The sequence below is a fragment of the Coptis chinensis genome, chromosome 5, assembly GCF_015680905.1.
Source record: "Coptis chinensis isolate HL-2020 chromosome 5, ASM1568090v1, whole genome shotgun sequence".
In the NCBI taxonomy this organism is placed as follows: Eukaryota; Viridiplantae; Streptophyta; class Magnoliopsida; order Ranunculales; family Ranunculaceae; genus Coptis; species Coptis chinensis.
In genome coordinates, this window is record NC_141460.1 from 88,754,710 (window position 1) to 88,773,233 (window position 18,524).

General features: G+C 37.7%; 2 protein-coding genes across 2 annotated transcripts; one reads left to right on the forward strand and one right to left on the reverse strand.

Annotated features, from left to right (window-relative positions):
* Positions 1-2,570: 2,570 nt before the first annotated feature.
* On the reverse strand, positions 2,571-3,137 carry LOC147499831 (uncharacterized). Its single transcript, XM_086563542.1, has one exon. It carries the CDS (start codon positions 3,135-3,137, stop codon positions 2,571-2,573), a length of 567 nt encoding a protein of 188 aa, XP_086419668.1.
* A 1,876-nt stretch (positions 3,138-5,013) lies between these two features.
* LOC147499832 (acetyl transferase 1-like) lies at positions 5,014-8,846 on the forward strand. Its single transcript, XM_086561597.1, has 2 exons — positions 5,014-5,701; positions 7,695-8,846. Exons 1-2 carry the CDS (start codon positions 5,270-5,272, stop codon positions 8,607-8,609), a joined length of 1,347 nt encoding a protein of 448 aa, XP_086417723.1. The 5' UTR covers positions 5,014-5,269; the 3' UTR covers positions 8,610-8,846.
* Positions 8,847-18,524: the final 9,678 nt, after the last annotated feature.

Consider the following 18,524-nt stretch of genomic DNA (forward strand, 5'->3'; position numbering starts at 1 on the left):
TGCTGAGTTAGTTTGGACAAAGAGCTCATGGGATCAATATGCTTCCTGGAGCCAAATCTTTTGCACAGAGACGTAGAAAACTGTCTCCAAGTAAGTTCGCCGAGGGACTGATTTAGCCACCGATACCATGCTATTGCGTCTCCCTTAAGATGGATAGACGCCATTATCACTTTCTGCTCCTCAGAAATAGGGTTTAAAGTGAAGAATTGCTCCGCCTGGAATAGCCAACTCTCTGGGTCTTCTCCCTCAAATCGGGGAAAATCAAGGCGTAACGGTCAACCTTGGATGATGGGTTGTTGGTGCTGTCTTTGCTGAATTGGATTAGTGTTAGATGAATTTGGGTTGAAGGAGTTCTGGTTGGGGTCATCTAACTTTGCTAAGAGGCGCTGCATGTTGGTGGTTAGGTAGGTTGAGGAGGGTGGTGTGGTTGGTGAGCGTGGTGGTGTTGTTGCCAATAGCAGTGGTATGATTTGCGAGAGTGGTGTTATGGTGGCCAGTGAGTTCTTCGAGTTCTTTCACCGTCATGATGATGAAACCCGAAAAAAAAAATTTTTGAAAAATCGAACCTTGCTCTGAAACCAGATGATAGGATCTAGATCCTATATAGAACAATTGATCGCTTGATTGGTTGATCCACCACCTTTGATCTTTTGATTAGAACCTACCAAACCTTAAGGCTTAAAAGAGATATTATTTATTATCCTCCGTATTACAACCTAAAGCAACCTTATATAATGGTTGAGATATGCTAAATAAGGAATCCTATTATATTAGGAATCTAATAATAAGAAAACTACTAAAATAAATATATGCCTATAGAACACGGTTTGCATGCATAGACCTAGTGGTCATGGTGCGTGTCGCACTGGCTGAGTTAGGGTTCCCAACATATAGTCGACACAAATTCGCACCCTTCCATCTTTCTTGGGTACTACTACTATATTTTCCACCCATTCTGAGTGATTGACCTCTTTGATGATGTCGTTATTGAGCATTTTCTGTATCTCTGCTTGTACTGCTTCTTCATACATTGGTCTAACCTTTCGATGCTTTTGATGGACAGGAGTTGCATTTTCCTCCATGTTCAGCTTGTGCGAACAAATAACTGGATCGATACCAATGAGGTCCGACATTGACCATGCAAAAACATCCTGATTTTATTTCAAGAAAACCATCAATCCCTCTCTTATATTCCCGGGCATCTCTGTACCTATGAACGTATGAAGTTCACTTACTCTTATGCCAATATCCACTTTTTCGATTGCCTCGATGAATTTTCTTTCCCAGGGCTCCTCATTTTTATTTAGCTCTTGTGTGAAGCTTACCTGCTCCTGTATTTGATGCATATTGGTATCGGCAGGTAAAGTGTGTTGTAACTCCTAGCTAGAGCTTTCCAAGATGCCCCCATTGTCTTGATTTTTTCCCTTCATCATCCCCTTTATAGTGACAAAATTACACTTTTCTGACTCTGACTGATCCCCCTTGATTTCGTGCAAGCCATACACTGTGGGAAATCTGATTACCTTGGTAGAATGTACTTGGGATAGCACGCATATTGTGTATCCACTTTCTATCGAATATTGCATTGTGATCGGAGTGATGTTTTATGACCACAAATTTCATCATCTCTGTTTGAGGTCCCGCTCAAACTAGCAATTTTATCTCTCCAGCGGGCTTGGTAGAGCTTCCATTAAACCCCATACAAACTGAATTGTGGTGCTTTTAGATGAGTCTAGTCGAGACCGATGTCTATGAACGCTTTCCATAATAAAATATTCACAGAACTACCACAATCCACCAGTATCTTTTGCACATCATACCCAGAGATACGAAAAGTGATTAATAATGCATTATCATGTGGTAACATCACCTTAGACAAGTCATCTGGTACGAACATAATTACTCCTGGGATGCTAGCTGAAATCAAGTTCTAATTTACTGGAATAGGCTCGATGTTGACCTCGAGAACCTCCTTCACCGTCGATATCTTCCTTATCTTATCTCTAATGATTTTCTTCTGAGGTATCTCTCCCTTATAAATCATATTGATGACACACACACAGTGGTTTTTCGTGTAAGGTAACAGTTTCTGCGGGTCTGACATCAGCCCTGAATTCTAGCAAGCTACCATCTTTCATCAATCTGTCAATCTCTTTCAACCACTGCAAACACCTGTTTGTCTCATGATTCTCCACTTTATGAAATTGACAATAAGCCCTACCCTTTATTTCCCTCAGAGGATGCTTTGGCCATCTTATAAAATCTTCTTTCTCCACCATTCTTAGAATATCTTCAGGTGTGGTATTGATGGCGATAATTTTTTTGGGATCCAACTATTCTTTTATTGTCTTTTCATACTTCCTTCTTTGCTATGGTTGTCTATCCCTATTTGTATAGTTTTCTTGAGGCCTTTTGTGATTTGACCTCGAAGAATCTTGACTCTCATGTAAATCTCTATCATCCCATTCCTTCTTGCTTGATTCTGACACTTGCAGCATGGTTGTCTGTATCCTTTCCTCTACTCGAATATCTCTATCCGCTTTGTCATACAACTCTTGTAGACTTTTAACTTATTTGCGCAAGAGATACTTGTGCATATTAGATCTTGGGATCACATTAGTTTGAAAGGCCATAATAGCGGTCATTTCAAACTCGTCGAATCTCTCTACCGATTGAGTTTTAGCTTTGAATCGAGCCAAGAAATCTTTCAAAGACTCTTTCTTTCGTTGCTTCAATTGGAATAACACCGATACCTGCTTCGGCTTCACCCTTTGATGACCATAATTCGTGAGGAATTTCTCCTCAATCTCGCGAAAACAAGATATGGTTCCTTCAGGTATTGTACAGAACCATTTCAGTGCTTTACACTTCAGGCTTGAAGAAAAAGATATACACAACACATAGTCCCAATACTCAGTTCCCTGATATATCGAGAACTGGTATCGGTAGCTAAAGAGATGGTCCATGGGATCTGTAGTCCCATCATATTGGGTGAATCTTGGACTTTTGAATTTTGGAGGCAATGACACCCTCTCTATTTCCTTTTTCAACGGGTTTCGACCAACATTATTGGCTAACTTTCGAACCGATGCAGATACCTTCTCCAGAAACTGGTCCCCAAATTGCCGCTGCATCATCTCTTTTGCTATTGGCTGAAGTGCCTATTTAACTTCCTCCTCTTGCATTACATTCGGTATCGATTTCGGCACTAATTATACTTCTTTGAGGTGGCTTTTTCTCACTTCATCGATATTACTCTTCTTCGCCACTGGAGTGCCTGAACTCGATTCATCTCCATCTCTCTCGTACATAGCTTCTACTGCACGCTTCTCATTTTCTTCTTTCACAACTTTATTTTTAGCCATTAAAACTTTGTTCTGCGTCTCCAATTCTTCAAACTTTCTCAACAAGACTTTTAAAGAAACCTCTTCTTCATGTATATTTTCTATTTCTTCCACCAACCTACTTACCGATCGCCTTGTTCTGTGTTCCTCATTCTTGGATGCTACTTAATTGAGAAGTGCTTCCTTCATTAATCATCATCATTTTACTTGCTGTAGCACGCTTAGGAGGCATCTTGACAAGAAACTAAATATTTCATTGATCTCACAGAATTTCCTTGAACACAACCAATTATTCTTTATCCTAAATGTTTACAACTGGATTTGATCTTCAAAATTAAAAAGAAAAGAAACAACTTTTCTTGTCTTTGAATCACAGACGACGCCAATGTAGTGATCAAATTCTTCTCTAAAATTAGTTATGAATTGAATATGTTTGGATTGAATTGAGAATCAAGAAGAAGTAAAACTTAAGCTTTTGTATTAATCAGTAATGGCGGTTACAAAGTCGCTCAAACTCTCTCTCTATTGTTCTGGTTTTACAAGTTTTTCTGGAATAAATCGAATGAATCTTTTTTCTCCTGATCATCGCTTTATATAGTCCTTCAGCTATATTGGAGTCCAATCCTATCCTGACGCGTGTCCATTCCCATTCTTCTCCTTCCTTCTTCCCGCTTGTTCATGTAACACATGAATTTATATTCAAAATATCGACAATCATATCGATATCTCGAGTTATTTACGATATTTGGGCTGGAATATCAGGTTGACGATATTTGCCCACAACAAAGTGTTTGAAACCAGAAGCAGGGTGGATCCAGAAGTTTTTTTCAGGGTGGGTTGTACGAACTTTAATACCGCGATATTTCAATTATTGGAATCAGTCCCTTTACTATCCACTAGTCTTGTGCACGCACTATGTGGGAATTATTTTCAGCCATTGTATTTTATTTTAGCAATTACATTTTTAAGAATATATATTTTATTCCTACTTAAATTTTAATTAGCTTTATAAAAGTAAATTGTAAATAGTAAAAAACGTTAAAATGGGTGATGATGATAAGAAAAACCAGATTTGTTAGGTGAGCATAGTAATATTGTGAGTGAAAGTAAATAACTACACCAAAAGTAAAGAAGTGGTTGCAAATTGCAACTTGCATCCATGAGTAGCTTCTCTGCCCAATAATTTTCTTAATTTAGATAGTGGTTGGGAGCTTGAAGAATTGAGCCCATCTTTAAAAACACGTGCCTGTGTAATTGGGTTTGTTTTGATTAGTGGGCCTTTAGTATAGGAGACAAAAAAAAGCAAAACAATGGAACGAAGAAAAACGACAGAAAAAGCAGCGAAGGGATTCTTTTGTTTTTCCTTTTTCAAACACTGTCAAACAGATAAGGTGTGTGAACGGAATTTTCCACGGCGCATTCGGCTCACTCACTCGCCTACGCCCTCTTTATAACGTAGAATAGATTTTAGTCCCATTCTGGCATTCCGTTGTTTGTGTGGACCTGGTACTGCCCATTGCATTGGCCCTTGTTTAAAAGCTTTACAATGGTTAAGATTCATCGTGTTTAGCTATGTGATTGTCGAGAAAATTTGAGTAACATGATTTAGTGACTTTAAAGTCTAAATTACCAATCGATGAGGACAAGGTAGGTTACTACCTCAATTCCCAAGGACGATAAACAGCAAAACCAACCTGGCATAGAAGTTGGATGATAAACAGAACCAATAACTATGTCACATAAATTCTCTCAACGAACATCAGGCACCCTCATTAATTCCTCATCCACTCACCGCCCATTCTCTCAGCTTTCCAAACTCCCAACATAACATAAATAAGCTAAATTCTAAACTCTTTCTCCTATTCTCTTTCAAACTCTCTTCATTGTCTCTCTTCATTTCTGTGTAAAAAAATTCCTAGGCATCCATGCCAAACTCCAAAACCCGTGTCACAGTTCACTCAAAACTAACAGTAGTCTCAGATACACCAGTAAAGCCCGGTAAAACATACCCATTATCCGTATTAGACCATGCAATGGGCTTTCACACACTTCATATTATATTCTATTACCGGTATAACCGGTTAGATGATAAGAATTCATCTGATCTTGGGCGTTTAAGACAATCATTATCTGAAGTTTTGTCACAGTATCCACCGGTAACCGGTAGGTTAATTAGCGATGATCAAGGAAATTGGGAAGTCAGGTGTAATGATGCTGGTCTTAGAGTTTTGAAAGCTAAAGTTGATTGTAGTTTAGATGAGTGGCTGAAATCTGCTGATGGTGATGAAGAGAAAGATCTAACGGTTTGGGAGGAAATACCAGATGATCCTAAGGTTTGGTCCCCGTATCGTGTCCAGGTACTCTTGTTTCTTGACATTCTGTGGAAGTTCAGGTGCATGTGGTTTGTTAATAACTGGTACAGAAAGTCATGCACATTGGCCAATTTGGATGTGTATCCTAGTGTCGTCGAAAACTATTTGGTGTACACTGTTGTGTCTGTAAAAAAAATGTTTCGACCAAATTAGGATATGTGTCCAAATTTGAAACTGCTGTACCGCCTGTACGGTAATACTGAATTTGTTTGAAGTCCAATCTAAAATATCGCGTCCGTCATCATCTTTTTATGAGGTTTTTGCCCCTATTAAAAATGTTAAATTCCAACAGCACATGTTAATAGATAAGTAAATATTTAGACTTTTTAAGATAGAAATATAATTATAAACTGCTCTATTCTAAAACTTAATCAAAGGTGAACGTGCGGAATAATTAAGTAGATGAAAGCAGCTTCAGAGATAAGGGGATCTATGTTACTGTGTTGATTCGTTCTGTCATTTTCACTTGTGGCAATGCTTGATTGATACATAACTAAAAAAAGCATTACATGACGACTGTAGTTAATTTAATAGTTCGACCTACCCTCAGTTTTGCATGGTCTAATAAGGAAAATAGTCAATTTAGTGGTTCCTGAGTTCAACTTCTCAAATGATTAACAGTTTGAAGTCTTTCAACTACTAAAGTTGTTGAGGGTGTGTGTGGCACAAATCACTGAAGTATCATCCTAGCACACACATGAAATACATAGTATTGATTTTTTTACCCCCCTCAAGTTTAAAATAATTGACGAGCTACCTATAAAATTCAATAATTAGAACTCCCAACGTTGGGAGGCTGATGAACTTCTGCAGGACAGAGGTTTTAATTTAAGTGTGGGTGGTGACATGGTTGATTGGTTGTTAGCCAAATTTAATGATTAAATTAAAGTGTTAGATATAAGGTGTAGATGGACTGTAAGTCTGTAATCAATGAAATTTTGTTTCTGCAAGATTGAAAAAGCTTGTTCATATTACTTAGTAGCAAGTTTTCTCTTAAACGGACTAGTCCGGTTAACGGACATGTTCGTGGGGCAGCTTATATAGTGTCTTGAACAACCTTTTAATTTACGCTTATTAACTTTTTAATTTACACTATATAAAATTGTGCAAGACACTATATAAGCTTCTCAAGCCACTATATAACATGTCAACGGATGTCCGTTTAAGAGAAAGCCTGTACTTAGTAGTAAATGTGAAGTATTGAAACCTTCACAAGGTTAGGTCCTTAGACCTTAGTCACATTTGAGCTTTTCAGACAAACCTATTAAAGATAAGGATATAGTTCGGTGCCTCAGTCATTCTGTGGATCAAGATGCTCATACAAGTTAATAGTGATGAGAGGAACTAATCAAATTACTTGATCCAGGAGGAGAGTTTTGGCTGTATAAAGAAATTTAGTTGTCTCTTGAGAAAATGTGATAATAGTTTCAGTGGATACAAAACATAGTCACAGTTTTAGGTGTGATTCTCAGATGACATTTTTTAGTGGATCACAAAAGACATAGTTAATTTAGTTTTTTGAGCTTTGAGATAGAATCTCTTCGTTCTTGGTAAGATGAGCTGCTGCAGGTCAAGTGCACTACTGTAGCTGAGCCTCTAGTTAGTTTGAGGGATTTGACTATTGTAACTGTTCCTAATATTTTACTTAATTCAGTTTAGAATTTTTAATAGGAATTGAACTTAGTAACACCTTTTGATTGAGTGCAGCAGTACCATCGTAGCTAGTATAGGATGCTAGAGTCTGCGAGGTAAACAGTAAAGCAGCGCGCAGTATCGGTCCCATCTTGTTTTTGATTTAGCCTTTTAAAAGATTAATTTCTAACGGTGCCCACCATAACTCTATGCATCAAATACTTGTTACATACCATGTGAATAATAAATATCTTCAACTTTGCACTTCTAAATATTTCCAGATTCCTCAGATTTGTCACTCAAAGTTGCAGTTTAACTGAGAATGAAATTTGTTTACTTGTTGCAGATGAATGACTTTGATGAAGGAGGTCTAGCCATTGGCTTAAGTTGCCCACACATGTATGCAGACCCGACCTGTGCAACCACATTCATGAATTCTTGGACTGAGTTTTATCGCCGAGTGTGCATTTCGCATAATCCATTCTTCCATCCACCAGGGCTGCATGGCCGCACAAATCCTAACACTAACACAGAATCTGCCAAGTACTATGAAGCAAAGTCGAGAGCTAAACCCCCAAGTGCAGTGAAAATGTCAACAGCTACTTTTCGCTTCTCTGACAGAATGATCAAGAAATGCCTGCTGGAGATCCAGACTCATTGTCCTGATGCCACACCATTTGACATGCTCGCAGCACTTTTCTGGTCTAGTGTCATTAAAGCAAAGACCCCTAAGAATACGCAAGTCCATAACCTATCCATTTGTATGGACTTTAGGAAGCGAATGCATGCTCCTCTCCCACATGGTTTCTTCGGCAATGCTCTACATTTCTCCAAAGTCTCAACTGACCTAAGAGAGTCGGAGGAAGGTGGATTTGAATACATGACAAAGATCATACATGAACACTTGTTAACCATAGATGAAGAAGAGTACTGGTCAGTTATTGACTGGTTGGAGTCGCAGAAAGAGGAAGGCACTAAATATGCACCTCCCTTTAGGATGTATGGGCCAGAGTTAACATGTGTCAACATGGAAGATGTCTCTGCTTTCGCAACAATGATCGAGAATATGAAGCCAGTGCATGTATCATATCACATTGGCAATGTGGATGGTGAGGGGTTAATTTTGGTGCTCCCCTCACCAGAAGAAGGGCTTGGACGGACAGTGATGGTGACACTGCCAGAAGATCAGACGGATAAGCTATGCAAGGACCCATCAATCTTGCGGTTGGAGCCTACAATGCTTGTCAGTGGGAGGTGCTGATCAAGATTGTCTAGGTATGAAACTGGAAACAACACATCATGCATGTGTCATAAGACTTCTCAAGGTGAAAGTTATATTTTAAGAATGAAGGGGGTAGGATTCAATAATATTATGTCTATCAGTTTGTAAAAGATTTCTTACAATGTTATGTAGGTTAGTCTTCACAACTCCTCATTTTTCTCCTTCAATTCTTTAACAATTAGCTCGGGTTATAAAATTTGACTTTCATAGCTAAAATCTTGTGTATCATGTGGGGAAGACACAATATGCAGTTGCTTGGAGAAAATGAATGGAATGCCAATTTGAACATATAGTGACTGCCTGACTACTGGTACAAAAACTGAAAAACTACAAGATACACCTCATCTCACTGGAATCAAATTGGGCTTAGTTTCTGCTCACTGTACGAGCTGCTTCTTAGAAGAGAATTGTTATTAGAAATTAGAACTTGTAAGCATGGACTCTGGGGCTTAGTGTGTTTAGACTCTAAGTTTATGAAATTAAACTTAGAACTTAGAAGCATTTACTAGCACTTTGACTCCTTTGAAGGCGCTGCATACACTGATGTGTTCTTAGATATGTGTTCATTATATACTTCTTCCTCCTCATCATATGTATCACCTTCTTCCTGAATCAAATCATCTCTCCCTACAGAAGTACTTTCTGCCACTGGTCTGATAGGTATGGTAATCCGAACTATAGATTCACTTGTCTCCTCCCTTCCAGCCTTTTGTCGCTGTTATGGGGACTCCTCACTCCTCTGAGACTGACATATGGTTTCCTGATTTCTGATCTGGTTGTCGTTTTCCTTATCACCGTTGTCCTCAATTTCTTTAGTTGTCATTTCCTCCTGGTGCTGCTCTTGCTCCTCATTAAGGAGTTGGAAGATAATTGGAAGTCTTACTTTTTGCCTTTGTTGTTGCGCCAAGTAGGGGATTATCTCCACAATTAAATCACCAACATTTGTAACATTGTTGTCTTAAACAACTACAAACTCAGTCACATCTCAGGTTCTGTCATGGTCTTGGCTTTCCCCCCAGTTCCCCCACCTTAGTCCTTCCCGATAAGTTCGACTTAGGAACGTACATGAAACACAGAAAAAATAAACAGAAATGATTGATCAATCAGGTGCTTCACTATGGCGTTGGCTCAATCCAGATAGGGGTCGGAGGGATCATAACGGGTTCGAACAGGTAATGTGGTTGAACCTTACGACGTTTAAAGCTGAAGACTCCCATATCGAGAGGTGCAATATTACAGCCTCTGGGCTTGTAGTAATTTTGGTACCTTTCGTCTGTAAAACATATTGAATTTGGCTTGCATCCAGGGAAGTCTGAAGCTGATAATGACATAGAAGAATTATCGCCCAGAAAGAAGATTCGTTCATGTAGCTATCCATCTTAATCCACTTCACATTCGTTGTATCCAGCTTAAAAACATGGAATTTACCGGCGGCGAGACAAGTTCTTGAAACAAGTCACCAGATGATTCGACGAGGTACCTATTTGAACAATCCAATTCAAGTTTGGGAGCAACAGTCGATACCTTTGGGGGGGACAATGATTCATGTCCCAATCAAAAACATTTCCAGACCTATTAACAGTGTAAAACTGGTCCCTAGCCTATAGAATATAACATCCATAATAGCTCTGGACGGTAAGGAAATCCAAGCTGTATCACCATGCTTGAAGTAGGCTAATTTATTTCCAGAACCATAGATAGCCATGGCTACATATATAATTGGGTTCGAAGCGGGGTTGGGCAGACAAAATAACCTTGGCAAGGTAATCAAACATACTTATAGGATACTAGCCAATATGCCGGCCTGTGGTCGGGTTACTACATTAATAGTTGATTTACTATTCAAGTGTATTATTTGGGCACGACTTTATGAGCATTAATTACCTCAATTTTAAGTTGTTCTTTCACAGTTTCTGCTTCAGTCAGCTTTATTTTGGTAGTTTTAAAGTTCTCAAATATAACAATAATGAGTAATTCATGGTAGTTTTAAATTAAGTAAATATAACAATAATGAGTAATTCACGGTCATCAGGCGCTATGCAAATGGTGGAAAATGGAGAAAGTTAGGAACTCAGTAATATAGCAATAATTCTCGAGGAATTCGACAATAATTAAAAAGAAAAACCCGCAAAAATCTATAAAAGAGCGATAGATCTCACCTGAAAAACACCTCGCCAGAAATGGCCATTTTCGAATCCGATGGAGGTGGATAATTTGAGAAGATTGATAAATTGAGGGAGACAATGATTTTAGATTGGTGGTTAGTAGTCTGTTTGTTTTTTTTTGGAAAGTTTTACCATACGGAAGGAAAAAGAGAGATGGCCCTACGAAAAGATTCTTAATCTTATTTCCTAATTTCTTGGGTATTAGTAAGTGTTATAATTACCGTCAGATCATCTCAAAACTGCTTTCTCCTGGATCGCTTGATATAGAATTTAACCTGTGGCTATGCCACTCAAGTTATTATGGTGGCAATTAAAAACTAAAGTCAAAAATTTACATCTAATATGTATGTGGATTAACCAAAGCATTGGCTGTAATTTGCTTGAAGGAAGTAGGCTCTTAAAAGGATTATAATTGAGATTATATCGAGATGAATATATATACTTACAACTAATAGATACGATAAAACTAATGGAATCCGTCTTAAGACTGTAAGCACAACATCTTATATCCAACAAAAACATTTTATAACTATCATACACTAATTAACGAAAATTACCTTTCTCATTGGATACATCGACGCTTCCTGTCAATTTCATATATGGATAAAAAAAACTTTTCCATATGTTGGCAATGCCGTTTATGCGCTTAATAACCCTTCCATCCAACGTCGGGGGACTTCATTCCAATGCCCTTAACCCACTATTCTACATGCCTTTGGCAATAATGCAACTACAACAATAGTCTAGCTGGAAAGAAACCAACATTTTAGTATCTTAAGTAAAATTTAAACCCTTTGAGAGCAAGATCTTAGAAATAGATATATAAACATAAAAGACCCTCACAAAGGGGAGTAAGGCAAGCTCAATATTCTCAATATTGCCCACTACAAAGTTCAAATACTTTGCTTGTGTTTATATCTCGAGAGAACTTTATACTACCATTTAGCAATACCATATATATATATATATATAGCTAACAGATACGATGAAACTAATAGAATCCGTCTTAAAACTGTAAGCACACTTTTCCACGTGTTGACAATGCCGCTTATGCGCTTAATAACCCTTCCATCCAACGATGGTGGAGTTCATTCCAATGCCCTTAACCCACTATTTTACATGCCTTTGGCACTAACTATAACAATAGTCTAACTGGAAAGGAACCAACATTTTAGTATCATAAGTAAAATTTAAACCCTTTAAGAGCAAGATCTTAGAAATAGATAATATATATATATATATATAAGACACTCATAAAGGGAAGTAAGGCAAGCTCATTATTCTCAATATATTGCCCACTACAAAGTTTAAATACTTTGCTTTTGTTTATATCTCAAGAAAACTTTAGACTACCATTTAGCAATATCATTATCAAAAGGTAAGATAATTGATTTGGGAAGATAATTGCAACACATAATATAAACAATGAGAAACTTGGGAACATGTGAGTACACATAAAGAAAAACAAATTGAAAGCAAAGAGTGTGCAACTTCAACAAATAACACTAATAGAAAAAAGTGACTCAAGTTTTTTTAACTTGATGCTTCAGTACTAAAATAGATATAGAGATACCCAGTGAGAGATATAACTGTAGAGCCATTTTGTTAAATCATTTTTGACGTCACTTAAACAACCACACTTAAGTTGAAGTCTCACGCCACTTAAAAGAACAGTTATACGTGAAGCTCAAAAAATGAAACAATTAAGAAGAAACAATTTCTTTGAATTGATAGGAATTTCTAACCCTGGTAGCTCAATGTCATATAAACCGATTGTTTATATTACACGTTATCTATGCTAGATAATAAACTTGAATGTGTACCATTTGCATATCAAGATAACAAAAGTGTATACAAACTGACATACCATTTACAGCTTCAATATCCTGCCCAACCATCACATGCCCATTGCCCATTACTCATAATCTCACCTTCTTGGAATAAAATTTAACAATAAACAGCACTCCGTAAACATACCACAACAACATATACAAATAAATTATTAAGTTATGAGTGCATACCTCAACTTCAGATTCAGGGGACATTGCAGTTTCATCATGCCCATAATCAACAATAGCTAAAGATCTCTTCTATCAATATTGAATCGTCTTCTTCAATTATTAGAATTGTAGAAGTTCCTGGAATTTTGTTATCGAAATTGTCATAATCGTCTTTTTCAATTGTTGTTGATTTTCTGGTTCCATTTCTTCATCTTTCTTCTTTTGAATAATGTTGATAGTAATGTACAACGATTAGAGCAATGTAGAAGTCTACCTACATTCTTCCAATTAAAATTATTATGTTACCCACTGACATACCTGGTACAACTCTGCTTGAATCTTCCTTTTGGTCAGCAGAAAACGCAATCTGCCCTTTACCTCACCATATCCGGCACTTTCGGCGTATACAAATCCCCATCAAGCAAACTAATATAACATCACCTTCCAATATCCTTGAGAAAAAAGAGTAAGGATATAAAGAAATTCACATTAGATTACCTTGGTATAACTAAAAGAGATGGGAATGAAATACCAACAATAAATCCAAAGACAACTCCAATAATAGTTGTGAGTGCAAGCCTAGCACCATCACTTGATTTCTTATTTACTCCAAAATTAATGAGAAAAATAGCTTTAAATAAATACAAACATATAGTGAGATTATAGTACTCGCCCTGGTACTGCTTCATGAATTTTCCCCACCTCAGCATATCCTTTTCCATTTATGTTATTCTAGGCAATTTAAAAGACCTTGAGAAGATGTGCTAGCTATCTACACCTCATCTCAGATGTAAATAGATTTGCTATACTCTCTGAGTAGCCAATAATCGCTAATTGTGGAATTCGAGGATGTATGCAATCTCTGCATTAATTAAGATGTATAGTTAGTAATTATTTTGCACTAATCTATGTTACATAGGGCTGAATGCCGCATTTTGATGACTTCAACTTAGAGACATAATACATGTAGAGTGGGATTCTTGTCCTTGATGATCCTATTATGTATTTCTGAAATGTGGATGATGCAAAAATATTTCGTAGCTTCTGGTCTCCCCTACTCTGGATAGAGTAAAGTAGACGATGCTAAGTATACAGAAATGTGGAGTACAATGATCATTAATTAATCAATTGGGGTAAAACAAAAAGAAGTAAATGGGGAAATACCAAGTGGCGAGCAGTCCCATCATGTGAAAATGAACAACCAGTAAGCAGACGATCATCCCCGATTTCACTGGAATCGAGGACTAAACCTCCTGCCTGCTTCAGAACTTTATTAGTCTCCGCGTCTAAATCTTCATCTGGGTCATCCCTTCTTCGCTTGGTACGCTTAAGCCTCAAAGCTGCCATCATAATCGAATACTTAGCAATGTCAATCCGAGCCTCTTAAAGTTCCCTTCAGTATAAAATGGATATGTCTGAGGTCCTTCATCACCCTCCTCTGACTGAGCAGAAGCCGCAGCCTCCTCATCTTCATGAGCTTTCAATAATCTATCCAATTGTCCTTCATTGTCCAGCTTTACCATAATCATACGCAACCGATCACCCAATTATCTTCGAAATTCGAAGGCAGTATAGTGTCAGAATAACCAAAGGATTAAAAACTTTTACAGTTACTGTAAGATCAAGGTTTAGGATCAAGGTTCAAGTCCGGTAAGGTGCATGTATCATCTTCAATGCTACTTGCAACATCAAGCACCGAATCATTGTTGCCATGACTTGTTTCGGTTTTTGAGTTAGACGATACACAACCGATCGCCCAATTATCTTTGAAACTCGAAGGCAGTATAGTGCCAGAATAACCAAAGGATTAAAAACTCTTATAGTTACTGTAAGATCAAGGTTTAGGATCAAGGTTCAAGTCCGGTAAGGTGCATGTATCATCTTTAATGCTACTTGCAACATCAGGCACCGAATCATTGTTGCCATGACTTGTTTCGGTTTTTGACTCAGACGATGCAACACAACCAGTGACTTGAGGGCAAATTTGGTTTTGGGTCAGCTATTGGGACGACGAACGATGATTGTTTGGATCAATACCCATATTAATAAGCTTTCTCTTCAAATGGGACTTCCAATAGTTCTTCACCTCATTATCTGTACGTCCTAGTAATCTCCCTGCTATCAATGACCACCGTGCATACATCGCACGCATCTGGACTATAATTAATCGGTTAGCAATGTGGCAACTAATAATATAATAACACCAACTGCATGCATTTTGTCAATTGAAAACTAAGCAAGTTCAGTCACATATATATGAACTTAGATCGATTTGGTCATTTGTAAGATGTCGCACCTATTGCCAAGAGTGCATGGAGCTTAATGATTAGGTCTTCTTCATCTTCAGCAAAGTTTCCGCGTTTAAGGTCCGGCCTTAAATAATTTATCCATCTCAACCTACAACTTTTATGGCATCGATGTAACCCTGATCGACCAAGACAATATAGGAACAACAAGTTAATTAAGACTAAATGAGCAAATGTACTACTATCCCTAAATAATTAAACTATATAATTTTAATCACAGAGAAAATTAGTTTAAGAGCGATCGAATAGTGCGTGCAGTGGCTGTTTTTTTCGACCTGTTTAAATTGATACCTATAGCCAGAGGCAGTGTGCTCCAGCAACCTTCACCGTGAGCGTTAATGTAATCGATGAGCGTCTGGTCTTCTTGCTTAGACCAAGCTCTAGAGAAGCAATATTCACTTGATCAGTAGCTTCTCCAATATATATATATGTCATAGGCCATAATACCTAATACCTGCTAGATCAAGGTATTATATTCTTCTTTGGCCGAGGGGAGGGGAGGGGAGTGGAGTGGAGGATACATCTTTGGAGGGAGAGACCTTTTTTTTTTTTGTTTCTGTCAAGAAGAAGATGGTCGTTAGGTTATGCATAACGAAGGGTCAGGTTCTTTTTTTATTTGATGATTACTATAGAATTCAAATACGGGCGTAGTTTTATTTTATTTTTTTCCCCATGAAAAGACAATTTTAACTTATATTAAATTAGAGAGGACATCAAATTAAGGGTTAATTATTTTGGTAAGAAGGTAAGTAATTACTTTTCAAATAGGGACTATTTTAAAAACTTTGCTTACATGGCTCAATTTGAACATCTTGGAAGAACCGATATTAATGTAGGTAGGATATACGTTCATCAGTGTTTTGAAAAATGGACCGGACTAGTGGTTGAACTGGGGTTTGACCAGAATCGGTAAATTTTCGGTTTGGATTGGTGAAAAATAGAGTTTTTGGTTGGACCCTCGATATAAACTAAACCGTGGTTGAACCGGTTCAGTTCTAAACAAAAAAAAACTATACCACCCTTAATATAATTTTTTTTTGAAAAAATGATAATGTGGAGAGTTAAACCTAACACCTAACTAAGATAGTCCAAGCTCCAAACCAACATACTATTATGTTGTGTTTCTTGCACAAAAAATTTATTTTGATTTATAATACCAATTAATAATGTTGAATTGAAACATGTATTTATTTATTTTATTATTGTAATTATTAAAAAAAATGCTAAATAAGCATCAATTGGTCCAACCAACCATGGTTGAACTTGGTGGAACTATTTCAACAAAAAATCAATTTAATCATCGGTTATGTTTTCAAAACATTGATGTTCATCGCGTTCGAAGGCTGTTAAAGGAGGTAGTTGGATCTTATTATGTGCTGACTTGAAGGGATTTAATAGACTAATTTCATAATTTTTCCCCTGCGTTACCAACCATCCATGACTTGAACCACGACAAAGCAAGTTGTGGGGAACTAATGATCGGAAGGGGATCACTCGTTTCTCCGTGAGGCGGTAAAAACTGCAAGTGTGGCGATAGAGGTCGAGTTTGGTAGGAAGCATGAGCAACGGAAGTTGGCGGGGGTGGTTGTGTTTATTATCAAAATAAATATATTGGAATATATAAACAACACACAGCTCCGAATTGGATGTAGTCCTTGGTGTTCATCAACTTATCAGTAATGAAAGAGAGGACATGATTTAGGAGTTTCAACCAATCAACACCGATTACACAAGACTGCCTTGATTTTTTCATAGGGAAGAACAATTTTTTTCTTCTGATTAACAACACACTCGGAATGCTCTTTGTGTTTAGTACTGATCCTTAATGTTGAATATATACCAAACAATATGTCCAACACCGTTTAGAATTAGGACTTAGGAGTAAGATCAGTATGAGCTCTTTTGAAACCGGATTAAGGGATTAAATACCTACCATCATCGCTCCCATCCACCATTAATTTGCATTGAGATATGCACTACAAATTAAATATCTTAAGTTCTAGTAGTACCACTTTTAAAAGTGGATAAACACGGTTGTAGGGGTTTAACCCCTCAACCCGGTTACAAGTGAACTGGTTTATGGTTCACGTGTGTAGATGTTTGTTAGTTTACTGGACAACGACCTGATGATTTGTGTGATAGGGAATGGCTGCACTCTTCTTGAGATAAGAGTTGCCTACATATCAAGTTTCTTGGGATAAACTTGAATATAGCCTTACGTAGTTCATCTCTCTCTATTTATAGATGTTTGACCTGACCTTTCTTATTTGCTCTAAGCCGTTATGAAGTGTAGATCCACTTTATGTGCTATCTTGGAGATTCGCTATTACTCTGATGTTACAAAGTAAATGTCTCCTTGATTATTGCGTTGACTAAGCTCTAGGATTGCGCTAGCTGATTTGCTTCCAAAATGGTTTGTAACTGATGTTGTTGACGTTCTGGGTTTGGGTCGCTGGTACGCTCTGATGAATTGGTACGAGTTGATGGATTACGACCTGGTGTGTGGACACGTGTACTATAGTGTAGAACGGAGGGTACTTATACAACCCCCTTTATTTTATACGTTCTGTGTACAGCAGTGGTGGAAAAAGTATGGGTAAAATAAAATTTTACAACACGTGTCAGACAGTTGGTTATTTTATTCGGGTTTTGAAAAATGTGCGGGAACTGTTGGGCTAATTCGTGGACCCAAAATCGCGGCAGTTTGTGGGCGAGTCATGATTACAATTGTGGGAATACGAAAAGGTTTGTTTTTCTTTGAGGTTTTGCGCTATCAAAAGGTTTCGTTGTGTTGAAAAGGTCATTTGTGTCTTCATTCTACCAGTTCAACGAAGAAAAGGCAGAGAGAAAAAGAAAAAAAAAATACTCAACAACCTTTCTTTGCTCTTTCATTTTCCAGGTGCGTTCTTTGAAAAAACTTGATCTTTGTTTCTTTTTGCTTTCATAATGTCTATGACCAGTGATAGTTTAAGTGGTGAAGTTGAGATAGATGAGTGGATAGAGAGAACAGTAAGTGCTGAAGAAGTTGAAGCTACGGGTTTGTAGTGGTGATGAAGCTTCATCGTCTTCATCGTTGGAGACGATGGCTGATGATGCGAGGAGGCCTAGGTTGGAAGATTGTTATGCTTCTTTGAGGGAGGAGTTTGGTTGGGTGGAAGCTGACCTGGCCATGTATGACCTGAGTAGGGAGAGGAACTTGTATAGTAGTGACTACGTTCTTTGGGGTGGAGGAGTAGTGGTTTGTTATGGACAGTAGAAGGCTAGGATGAGGTTGCCTTTTCCCCGTCTTACTGTCGAGGTGTTGAATTTTTAGGGAAAATCCCCTTGTTAGTTCGTAGGGAACAGTTTGAGGATTTTTCATGTGTTGGATTTGTTGAATGAGAGGGGCTATAACATCTGCTTATCAGATGTGTTGGAGCATTT